Source organism: Salvelinus alpinus, chromosome 2, assembly GCF_045679555.1.
Source record: "Salvelinus alpinus chromosome 2, SLU_Salpinus.1, whole genome shotgun sequence".
NCBI classification, from domain to species: Eukaryota; Metazoa; Chordata; class Actinopteri; order Salmoniformes; family Salmonidae; genus Salvelinus; species Salvelinus alpinus.
Window position 1 is genome coordinate 126,568,933 of NC_092087.1, and position 12,591 is coordinate 126,581,523.

At 38.4% G+C, this 12,591-nt stretch overlaps 1 protein-coding gene across 2 annotated transcripts in view; it reads right to left on the minus strand.

The window, feature by feature from the left end:
- LOC139568670 (alpha-1,6-mannosylglycoprotein 6-beta-N-acetylglucosaminyltransferase B-like) overlaps positions 1–8,698 on the minus strand; it is a 203,542-nt gene extending 194,844 nt beyond the window's left edge. For both annotated transcript variants that reach the window (XM_071390666.1, XM_071390665.1), the window contains exon 1: positions 8,020–8,698. Coding sequence is in view for 1 of the 2 variants with exons in the window: in XM_071390665.1 (XP_071246766.1) it covers positions 8,020–8,087 (68 nt within the window). In the remaining variant the exon portion in view is untranslated. The remainder of the gene's footprint in view (positions 1–8,019) is intronic.
- Between the last annotated feature and the right edge of the window lie 3,893 nt (positions 8,699–12,591).

A 12,591-nucleotide genomic window follows, 5' to 3' on the forward strand; every position in this document is an offset into this window, starting at 1 on the left:
TGTGTCTATATCTGTGTAATGTGTCTGTATCTATGTAATGTGTCTGTATCTATGTAATGTGTCTGCATCTATGTAATGTGTCTGTATCTATGTAGTGTGTCTGTATCTCTGTAATGTGTCTGTATCTATGTAATGTGTCTGTATCTCTGTAATGTGTCTGTATCTGTGTAATGTGTCTGTATCTATGTAATGTGTCTGTATCTATGTAATGTGTCTGTATCTGTGTAATGTGTCTGTATCTATGTAATGTGTCTGTATCTGTGTAATGTGTCTGTATCTGTGTAATGTGTCTGTATCTATGTAATGTGTCTGTATCTATGTAATGTGTCTGTATCTGTGTAATGTGTCTGTATCTGTGTAATGTGTCTGTATCTATGTAATGTGTCTGTAGCTGTGTAATGTGTCTGTATCTATGTAATGTGTCTGTATCTGTGTAATGTGTCTGTATCTGTGTAATGTGTCTGTATCTATGTAATGGGTCTGTATCTATGTAGTGTGTCTGTATCTATGTAGTGTGTCTGCATCTATGTAATGTGTCTGTATCTATGTAGTGTGTCTGTATCTATGTAATGTGTCTGTATCTATGTAATGTGTCTGTATCTATGTAGTGTGTCTGTATCTATGTAATGTGTCTGTATCTATGTAATGGGTCTATATCTGTGTAATGTGTCTGTATCTATGTAGTGTGTCTGTATCTGTGTAATGTGTCTGTATCTATGTAATGTGTCTGTATCTATGTAATGTGTCTGTATCTGTGTAATGTGTCTGTATCTATGTAATGTGTCTGTATCTATGTAATGTGTCTGTATCTGTGTAATGTGTCTGTATCTATGTAATGTGTCTGTATCTGTGTAATGTGTCTGTATCTGTGTAATGTGTCTGTATCTATGTAATGTGTCTGTATCTATGTAATGTGTCTGTATCTGTGTAATGTGTCTGTATCTGTGTAATGTGTCTGTATCTATGTAATGTGTCTGTAGCTGTGTAATGTGTCTGTATCTATGTAATGTGTCTGTATCTATGTAGTGTGTCTGTATCTATGTAATGTGTCTGTATCTATGTAATGTGTCTGTATCTATGTAATGTGTCTGTATCTATGTAATGTGTCTGTATCTATGTAATGTGTCTGTATCTATGTAATGTGTCTGTATCTGTGTAATGTGTCTGTATCTATGTAGTGTGTCTGTATCTATGTAATGTGTCTGTATCTATGTAATGTGTCTGTATCTATGTAGTGTGTCTGTATCTATGTAATGTGTCTGTATCTATGTAGTGTGTCTGCATCTATGTAATGTGTCTGTATCTATGTAATGTGTCTGTATCTATGTAATGTGTCTGTATCTATGTAGTGTGTCTGCATCTATGTAATGTGTCTGTATCTGTGTAATGTGTCTGTATCTCTGTAATGTGTCTGTATCTATGTAATGTGTCTATATCTGTGTAATGTGTCTGTATCTGTGTAATGTGTCTGTATCTATGTAATGTGTCTATATCTGTGTAATGTGTCTGTATCTATGTAATGTGTCTGTATCTGTGTAATGTGTCTGTATCTATGTAGTGTGTCTGTATCTGTGTAATGTGTCTGTATCTATGTAATGTGTCTATATCTGTGTAATGTGTCTATATCTGTGTAATGTGTCTGTATCTATGTAATGTGTCTGTATCTATGTAGTGTGTCTGTATCTCTGTAATGTGTCTGTATCTATGTAGTGTGTCTGTATCTGTGTAATGTGTCTGTATCTATGTAATGTGTCTGTATCTGTGTAATGTGTCTGTATCTATGTAATGTGTCTGTATCTCTGTAATGTGTCTGTATCTATGTAATGTGTCTGTCTCTGTGTAATGTGTCTGTATCTATGTAATGTGTCTATATCTGTGTAATGTGTCTGTATCTATGTAATGTGTCTGTATCTATGTAATGTGTCTGCATCTATGTAATGTGTCTGTATCTATGTAGTGTGTCTGTATCTCTGTAATGTGTCTGTATCTATGTAATGTGTCTGTATCTCTGTAATGTGTCTGTATCTGTGTAATGTGTCTGTATCTATGTAATGTGTCTGTATCTATGTAATGTGTCTGTATCTGTGTAATGTGTCTGTATCTATGTAATGTGTCTGTATCTGTGTAATGTGTCTGTATCTGTGTAATGTGTCTGTATCTATGTAATGTGTCTGTATCTATGTAATGTGTCTGTATCTGTGTAATGTGTCTGTATCTGTGTAATGTGTCTGTATCTATGTAATGTGTCTGTAGCTGTGTAATGTGTCTGTATCTATGTAATGTGTCTGTATCTGTGTAATGTGTCTGTATCTGTGTAATGTGTCTGTATCTATGTAATGGGTCTGTATCTATGTAGTGTGTCTGTACATATGTAGTGTGTCTGCATCTATGTAATGTGTCTGTATCTATGTAGTGTGTCTGTATCTATGTAATGTGTCTGTATCTATGTAATGTGTCTGTATCTATGTAGTGTGTCTGTATCTATGTAATGTGTCTGTATCTATGTAATGGGTCTATATCTGTGTAATGTGTCTGTATCTATGTAGTGTGTCTGTATCTGTGTAATGTGTCTGTATCTATGTAATGTGTCTGTATCTATGTAATGTGTCTGTATCTGTGTAATGTGTCTGTATCTATGTAATGTGTCTGTATCTATGTAATGTGTCTGTATCTGTGTAATGTGTCTGTATCTATGTAATGTGTCTGTATCTGTGTAATGTGTCTGTATCTGTGTAATGCGTCTGTATCTATGTAATGTGTCTGTATCTATGTAATGTGTCTGTATCTGTGTAATGTGTCTGTATCTGTGTAATGTGTCTGTATCTATGTAATGTGTCTGTAGCTGTGTAATGTGTCTGTATCTATGTAATGTGTCTGTATCTATGTAGTGTGTCTGTATCTATGTAATGTGTCTGTATCTATGTAATGTGTCTGTATCTATGTAGTGTGTCTGTATCTATGTAATGGGTCTATATCTGTGTAATGTGTCTGTATCTGTGTAATGTGTCTGTATCTGTGTAATGTGTCTGTATCTATGTAATGTGTCTGTATCTATGTAATGTGTCTGTATCTATGTAATGGGTCTATATCTGTGTAATGTGTCTGTATCTATGTAATGTGTCTATATCTGTGTAATGTGTCTGTATCTGTGTAATGTGTCTGTATCTATGTAATGTGTCTGTAGCTGTGTAATGTGTCTGTATCTATGTAATGTGTCTGTATCTATGTAGTGTGTCTGTATCTATGTAATGTGTCTGTATCTATGTAATGTGTCTGTATCTATGTAGTGTGTCTGTATCTATGTAATGTGTCTGCATCTATGTAATGTGTCTGTATCTATGTAGTGTGTCTGTATCTATGTAATGTGTCTGTATCTATGTAATGTGTCTGTATCTATGTAGTGTGTCTGCATCTATGTAATGTGTCTGTATCTATGTAGTGTGTCTGTATCTATGTAATGTGTCTGTATCTATGTAATGTGTCTGTATCTATGTAATGTGTCTGTATCTATGTAGTGTGTCTGCATCTATGTAATGTGTCTGTATCTATGTAGTGTGTCTGTATCTATGTAGTGTGTCTGCATCTATGTAATGTGTCTGTATCTATGTAATGTGTCTGTATCTGTGTAATGTGTCTGTATCTATGTAATGTGTCTATATCTGTGTAATGTGTCTGTATCTCTGTAATGTGTCTGTATCTATGTAATGTGTCTGTATCTATGTAATGTGTCTGTATCTATGTAGTGTGTCTGTATCTCTGTAATGTGTCTGTATCTATGTAATGTGTCTGTATCTATGTAATGTGTCTGTATCTATGTAGTGTGTCTGTATCTCTGTAATGTGTCTGTATCTATGTAATGTGTCTGTATCTATGTAATGTGTCTGCATCTATGTAATGTGTCTGTATCTATGTAGTGTGTCTGTATCTCTGTAATGTGTCTGTATCTATGTAATGTGTCTGTATCTGTGTAATGTGTCTATATCTATGTAATGTGTCTGCATCTATGTAATGTGTCTGTATCTGTGTAATGTGTCTGTATCTATGTAGTGTGTCTGTATCTATGTAATGTGTCTGCATCTATGTAATGTGTCTGTATCTATGTAATGTGTCTGTATCTATGTAGTGTGTCTGTATCTATGTAATGTGTCTGCATCTATGTAATGTGTCTGTATCTATGTAGTGTGTCTGTATCTATGTAATGTGTCTGTATCTATGTAATGTGTCTGTATCTGTGTAATGTGTCTGTATCTATGTAGTGTGTCTGTATCTATGTAATGTGTCTGTATCTATGTAATGTGTCTGTATCTATGTAGTGTGTCTGTATCTATGTAATGTGTCTGTATCTATGTAGTGTGTCTGTATCTATGTAGTGTGTCTGTATCTATGTAATGTGTCTGTATCTATGTAATGTGTCTGTATCTATGTAGTGTGTCTGTATCTATGTAATGTGTCTGTATCTATGTAGTGTGTCTGTATCTATGTAATGTGTCTGCATCTATGTAATGTGTCTATATCTGTGTAATGTGTCTGTATCTATGTAGTGTGTCTGTATCTATGTAATGTGTCTGTATCTATGTAATGTGTCTGTATCTATGTAATGTGTCTGTATCTATGTAATGTGTCTGTATCTATGTAATGTGTCTGTATCTATGTAATGTGTCTGTATCTGTGTAATGTGTCTGTATCTGTGTAATGTGTCTGCATCTATGTAATGTGTCTGTATCTATGTAGTGTGTCTGTATCTATGTAATGTGTCTGCATCTATGTAATGTGTCTGTATCTATGTAATGTGTCTGTATCTATGTAATGTGTCTGTATCTATGTAATGTGTCTGTATCTATGTAATGTGTCTGCATCTATGTAATGTGTCTGTATCTATGTAGTGTGTCTGTATCTATGTAATGTGTCTGTATCTATGTAATGTGTCTGTATCTATGTAATGTGTCTGTATCTATGTAATGTGTCTGTATCTATGTAATGTGTCTGTATCTATGTAATGTGTCTGTATCTATGTAATGTGTCTGTATCTATGTAATGTGTCTGTATCTATGTAATGTGTCTGTATCTATGTAATGTGTCTGTATCTGTGTAATGTGTCTGTATCTATGTAGTGTGTCTGTATCTATGTAATGTGTCTGTATCTATGTAATGTGTCTGTATCTGTGTAATGTGTCTGTATCTCTGTAATTGTATATGTATTTATGTAAAAAAAATAGGGACCACAATGGAAATAAGTCCCCGACTTTACTTTGCAATCCCAAAATCTTTGTGTAAATATGTATTTTTTTAAATGACAAATAAAATAAATCAATCCAAACTGTGCAGTGGCCAATAGTTGAATGGAACGAGAAATCTGTTACAAAACAATAACAAGTTGAATGACATTTAGAGATGGTCAAGCCAAGCCTTCTATACTGGGTAAGCCTACAAGGTAGGGAGGGGTGTATTTTCTGTTTGTTGATATTGACATAGTTTATTGAGTGTGGTGTTGAAGTGATATTGAAGTGCCACAATCGGGATACGCTTTGTTTATTGGTTGTGTGGTGCATTGGCACGAAAACCTGTTGGTGGAAAATGAGTTGCATATATTTTATATAATTATAAATGTTGAGCATCTGATTGCCCTCTAGCTGATCGTTGTCTGCAGCCGGCTCTGACCGTAGTGAGACAGGCAGGGAGAGTGAGCTTGTCTGTGGTGGTCGGCGAACCCTCAACCTTCTGGCCAGTAGCCCTGCGGGGCATCGACTGTGCCACAAAAGCATGCTGAAATGGCAAAGTCGATATCCACGTTTGTAAACACGGGGTCGCTATTGTTATTGTCATTTGTGGTCATAAACATACATTTTGAGTTCATTCTATGAGGGGGGAGTTTGTTCATTTTACTTACAGTACAAGGGGAGGGTCATGTGAGGGTCATTTGTAACTTTGGGGACGGGGGGCGCATTTTTTTTGTGACACCTTGAGCTGGAACAGCCCCTCCCCCCTGGTAAATCTCGATCTGTCTCGAACATCGAATCTATTCACATCAGATCTTTTTCAGAGCTGATCTGATTGGTCAAAAGACCAATTTAGTGAAAAAAATATGGGAATTGGGGTGCCTCATCTAAATTCAGCCTAATTGAACCTCAAATCTGCACACTATGATTTGAGGTCAATGCCTTTTAACCTGAGAAAATTATAGAGGCTTTTAAAAATATATTTATTGTCATGTAAAATAATATATTGTTTTACAGAATGGAGAATCAATGTCTACCCTTTGGGGGACAGGCTGAGACAATGGAGAAAATCCGGATGGACTACAGGGGTCCAGCAGACCGTGACAGAATGACTTGTTCTTCCAATGGTTAACGTATATAAAATCCCCCTTCATATCTACAGTGCTTTCAGAAAGTATTCATACCCCTTGACTTATTCCACATTTTGTTATGTTACAGATTGAATTCAAAATTGATTAAATATACTTTTTTCACTCATCTACACACAATACTCCATAATGACAAAGTGTAAACATATTTGTAGAAATGTTTGCTAATTCTTGTAAATTAAATTCAGAAATGGCTCATTTACATAAGTATTCACACCCCTCTGTCAATACTTTGTAGAAGCATCTTTGTCCGCGATTACAGCTGTGAATCTTTCTGGGTAAGTCTCTAAGAGCTTTCCACACCTGAATTGTGCCACATTTGCCCATTATTCTTTTCAAAATTCTTCAAGCTCTGTTAAATTGGTTTTTGATCATTTCTAGATAACCGTTTTCAGGTCTTGCCATATATTTTCAAGTAGATGTACATCTAAACTGTAACTCGGCCACTCAGGAACGTTCACTATCTTCTTTTTAACCAGTTCAGTATAGATTTAGCCTTGTGTTGTATGATATTGTCCTGCTGAAAAATGTATTCATCTCCCAGTGCCTGGTGGAAAGCAGACTGAACTAGGTTTTCCTCTAGGATTTGACCTGTGCTTAGCTCCGTTTCTTTTTTATCCCGAGAAACTCCCCAGTCCTTAACCACTACAAACATACCCATAATATTATGCAGCCACCACTATGCTTGAAAAAATGGAGAGTGGTACTCATTAAAGTGTTGTATTGGATTTGCCCCAAACATAACACTTAGTTTTCAGGAAATAAAGTTAATTGCTTTACCAAATGTTTTACAATGTTACTTCAGTGCCTTGTTGTAAACAGGATGCATTCTTTTCACTCTGTTAATGAGGTTAGCATTGTGGAGCTAACTACAATGTTGTTGATCCATCCTCAGTTTTGTCCTATCACAGCCATAAACTCTGTAACTGTTTTTAAAGTCGCCATTGGCCTCATGGTGAAATCCCTGAACGGTTTATTTCCTTTTTACGGCAACTGAGTTACGAAAGACGCTTGTATATCTTTTGTAGTGACTAGGTGTATCGAAAAACATTATTCAACTTTGACATGATGGGGTTGTGTGTGTAGGCCCTGGTCAAAAGGAGTCCCCTATATAGGGAATATGGTGCCATGCAAATAAAGCTTGGGGGATAAGCATCCCATCGCCGCTCGTTAGCTCGCTTGGTTGATAATGCGCTTTATTTATTTACTGTTGACATACGGATCCAGCTGTGAACACGGGAACGTCATCTCTAACTTAATCTCGTTTCTCTGTTAGAGGAGAGAGAGACAAACAGCCGGTGTTGTCGGGAGACTCCGTCACAGATTACCAAACACACGCACGCGTATGCAGGATGGTGGGTGAAAACTCCCATGCAGGCACACGTACTGCTGCCAGTTTATTGCAATATAATGATGGTCAAGGATTAGGTGTAGCCTATAGACATGCGGGTCATTCAATACATTCATTATCGTCATTGATTAGGTCAAATGACAAATAACCTGTCAATTAAATGACAATTATAGGCTGTGCTTTAAAAAAATAAATGTGCTATTCCATTACATTCTATTCATTTGTAACACATGTGCTGGGTGTTTATAAATGAATACCAAAGCCTAGAGTGGAAATATTACGGCACACATTATTTGTCTCTTACCTGAACGGTTTGAACGTCACAAGCCATCTTCTAACCATTATTTTACCGTCGATGTTGCCTGTAATCATTTCCCAAAACACTCAACCAAACAAGCGACCCCCGACATCGTTAACCTCGCAACCTGGGACTCGACTAGGTGCTGAAACTGCTGCATGCCGCTTGCGTTTTAGGGCTTCAACGTGCGACAGACCACTGTTAATACTCCGAGGAAATAGTCAAATGTAAAATTCCATCCATGAGTTTTCGTTTAATTGAGTCCACGAACAGTTGCTTGAACCAGAGTTGTGACTTTTTGAAATTTGACCGAAATCTGTTTTTATCCTAAGATTTAGATTTCATGATGTCACTTTGCAAATTAGATAAATCATCTCTATTTAATCGTTGCAGGTTGTCCAGATAACTGGAACCATACAGTATGGTCCCGTTTGCCGCGTATTAGAGTAGCATTCCTCAAAGCAGATGTGGAAGAAAATATAGACCGAATCAGTTGATTTCCATGCAACTTGGTCTCCAAAATCCCTGTCCTCAATATGTACTGCTGGACACTCGGAGAACGAAGTCTATTGGGTGCCTTTCCTCTCTGAAGAAAGCAACGAACTAATGCGCGTTAGAGCGTTTGTCCTCTCGTATGCTTTGGGGGCTCTACACAATCTCCTTTTGCCATGAGTGTTTTTGGGTGTCTGGCGCGGGAGGGTTGAGAAATTGCAGTGCGTTTGTTAGTTAGGCTGCTACCTTGCGCACCCATTTCGTTATAGCGCCATCTACGGTTTTTGTTCAAGCCACATTTTGCCACCTGCGACATTTATATTAATTAAAGGTTTGCTGACATAGATAATCCTTGTGCAAAAATAGACGATTTAGTTACCATGCCCTGCATTATCATTAGTCATTTTATAATATTGCATATTGTAAAAACTATTTGTCCGGTAGCTATTTAAAACAAATATTTTTGTAAGCTACTCATATTCCAATGTCTCTTCAAAGAAATGCCACGCTGATAGCCCATCAAGCAGCGGAGATATTCACCCTCTCCGTTATAAACTCAACAAAAAAAGAAACGTCCTCTCACTTTTCAGCAAACTTAACATGTGTAAATATTTGTATGAACATAACAAGATTCAACAACTGAGACATAAACTGATCAAGTTCCACAGACATGTGACTAACAGAAATTGAATAATGTGTCCCTGAACAAAGGGGGGGTCAAATTCAAAAGTAACAGTCAGTATCTGGTGTGGTCACCAGCTGCATTAAGTACTGCAGTGCATCTCCTCCTCATGAACTGCACCAGATTTGCCCATTCTTGCTGTGAGATGTTTCCCCACATGGCAGAAAACTGACATTCCTGTCTTGCAGGAAATCACACACAGCATGAGCAGTATGGCTGTTGGCATTGTCATGCTGGAGGGTCATGTCAGGATCAGCCTGCAGGAAGGGTACCTACCACATGAGGGAAGAGGATGTCTTCCCTGTAACGCACAGCATTGAGATTGCCTGCAATGACAACAAGCTCAGTCCGATGATGCTGTGACACACCGCCCCAGACCATGACGGACCCTCCACCTCCAAATCGATCCCGCTCCAGAGTACAGGCCTCAGTGTAACGCTCATTCCTTCAACAATAAATGCGAATCCAACCATCCTCCCTGGTGAAACAAAACCGCGGCTCGTCAGTAAAGAGCACTTTTTGCCAGTCCTGTCTGGTCCAGCGACGGTGGGTTTGTGCCCATACGCAACGTTGTTGCCGGTGATGTCTGATGTCTACAACAGGCCTACAAGCCCTCAGTCCAGCCTCTCTCAGCCTATTGCGGACAGTCTGAGCACTGGTGTAGGGATTGTGTGTTCCTGGTGTAACTCGGGCAGTTGTTGTTGCCATCCTGTACCTGTCCCGCAGGTGTGATATTTGGATGTAACGATCCTGTGCAGGTGTTGTTACACGTGGTCTGCCACTGTCCGTCCTGTCTCCCTGTAGCGCTGTCTTAGTCATCTCACAGTACAGACATTGCAATTTATTGCCCTGGCCACATCTGCAGTCCTCATGTCTCCTTGCAGCATGCCTAAGGCACATTCACGCAGATGAGCAGGGACCCTGAGCATCTTTCTTTTGGTGTTTTTCAGAGTCAGTAGAAAAGCCTCTTTAGTGTAAGCTGTTAGTGTCTTAAAACCTCTTGGAAATAGGGGGCGCCATTTCGACTTTGGGAAAAAATCGTGCCCAAATTAAACGGCCTCGTACTCTGTTCTAGATCATACGATATGCATATTATTATTACTATTGGATAGAAAACACTCTGAAGTTTCTAAAACTGAGCTTTTGGAGTGACAGGTCCGCCATATTGGCAGTATTTTGCTGCGCACCAGGGAGCACCATATTATTTTCTGCAATGCGTTAGGTAGACACGACGAAATGCTCCGTCTTGGACGTTATTGGATACATATGAGAAAAACATCATAAAGATGGATTTTCAACTGAGTTTGACCAGTTTATTCGACTTTTATTATGACTTGTGGAATTTTTCGTTCCATGCGCCAAGCGTTCATGGACATGTGCGCTCCACCATGCTAGCCGAAGTTGCGAATTCGACAGAAGAAATGGACATTCTAAAACAAAACAACGATTTATTGTGGAACTAGGACTCCTTGCACTGCATTCTGATGGAAGATCATCAAAGGTAAGAGAATATTTATGATGTTATTTCGTATTTTTGTGGAATATGTTGGCTCCAACATGGCGGAGAATGGCTGGGCGCTGTCTCAGATTATTGCATGCTGTGCTTTGTACTAAAGTTATTTTTTTTTATCTAACACAGCGGTTGCATTAAGAACAAGTGTATCTTTCATTTGCTGTACAACATGTATTTCTCAGCAAAGTTTATGATGAGTTTTTTGGTTAGATTACGTCGCTGTGTAAAATTTCTCCGGACAATTTGGTGTTATTTGTGACGATGGCTGCGTTCTAAAACCCAGATTTGTAGCTATAAATATGCAAATTTTCGAACAAAACATAAATGTATTGTATAACATGATGTCATAAGACTGTCATCTGATGAAGTTGTTCAAAGGTTAGTGATTAATTTTATCTCTATTTGTGGGTTTTGTGAAAGCTATGTTTGCGGTGAAAAAATGGCGTTGTGTGTTTGGCTATTGTGGTGAGCTAACATAAATATATATTGTGTTTTCGCTGTAAAACATTTTAAAAATCGGAAATGTTGGCTGGATTCACAAGATGTTTATCTTTCATTTGCTGTATTGGACTTGTGATTTCATGAAATTATATTATATGATATCCCTGTGGCGCTAGGCTAGGCTATGCTAGTCAGCTTTTTTGATGAGGATGATCCCGGACCCGGGATGGGGGGTCCGTAGAGGTTAATGACCGTTCCACATGTGCATGTTCATTAATTGTTTATGGTTCATTGAACAAGCATGGGAAACAGTGTTTAAACCCTTTACAATGAAGATCTGTGAAGTTATTTGGATTTTTACGAATTATCTTTGAAAGACAGGGTCCTGAAAAAGGGACGTTTCTTTTTTTGCTGAGTTTAGCTGTGTCTATTTCAGGACCAAGGACAGCAACCAAACTCTACATCCATTCGGATGCAACAGTGACACCCAGCGGTCACTTGTTGAACGGTGAATATGGATTCGCTTCGTAATAACGGCATTTCCTTATACTATACTGCAATGTTGCTTCATTAGTAATTGTTTATTGTTTATATATGCATCCAGAACACACTGAGTTGTCCTCTATTAAGGTACGAAGTTAGTGGTTTGATTAACTATAAACCTGCAAACTGACACTGAATTTGTGTCATTTCATCGAGGGAAGATAAAGTAAGTCATTGAGCTGCTCAAATCGCTGAATGTGAAACTATCATCTGAATTGAATCTGACACACAATAAGCTATAAGACTACTCTACACGTTACCCGTGGGCCCGGAATGGGCCGAGGTATAAAGAAAAGCACCAAAAAGGAGAGAAAATCATATTCAGACACATCACAAGTCCCATCACACTTTCCAGCTCTCTGAATCACTGGTGCGGTGGAGCAAAAATCAGCACAGAGCGAGTCAGTGTGAGAGCAGATCTGTAGGGGCCCAAATGGAGATGACAGAAAAGAGAAATCTCCAGCCCAGTCGTGCATGAGAGAGAGACACTGATGTGTCATTTTGACTGACAGGCAGCACATTGGCCCTCCAAATGAAGGTACAGTATCATTGGTTCAGGGACTCTCTGTCTTGGTCGGTTCTCAGTCTGTTGTGAGGAAAACACTATTGTAAATTCCTGTGCGTTTCGGTAGAGAGTGTAAAATCATAATAACAGGTTTCCCTAATTCACAAGATTTTACACTCTCTACCGAAATGCACAGGAAGGGAATTCACTTTCCATATTGGGCGGCAGCCTCCTGTGGCTGAGCATGTGTTGCTTCCAGCCTGTCAGAAATGGATAACAAAATATAATTATATTCTATTCTTTCCATGTCCCCTGCAAATTCTTGTGGATGTTTGCACACACACACACACACACACACACACACACACACACACACACACACACACACACACACACACACAC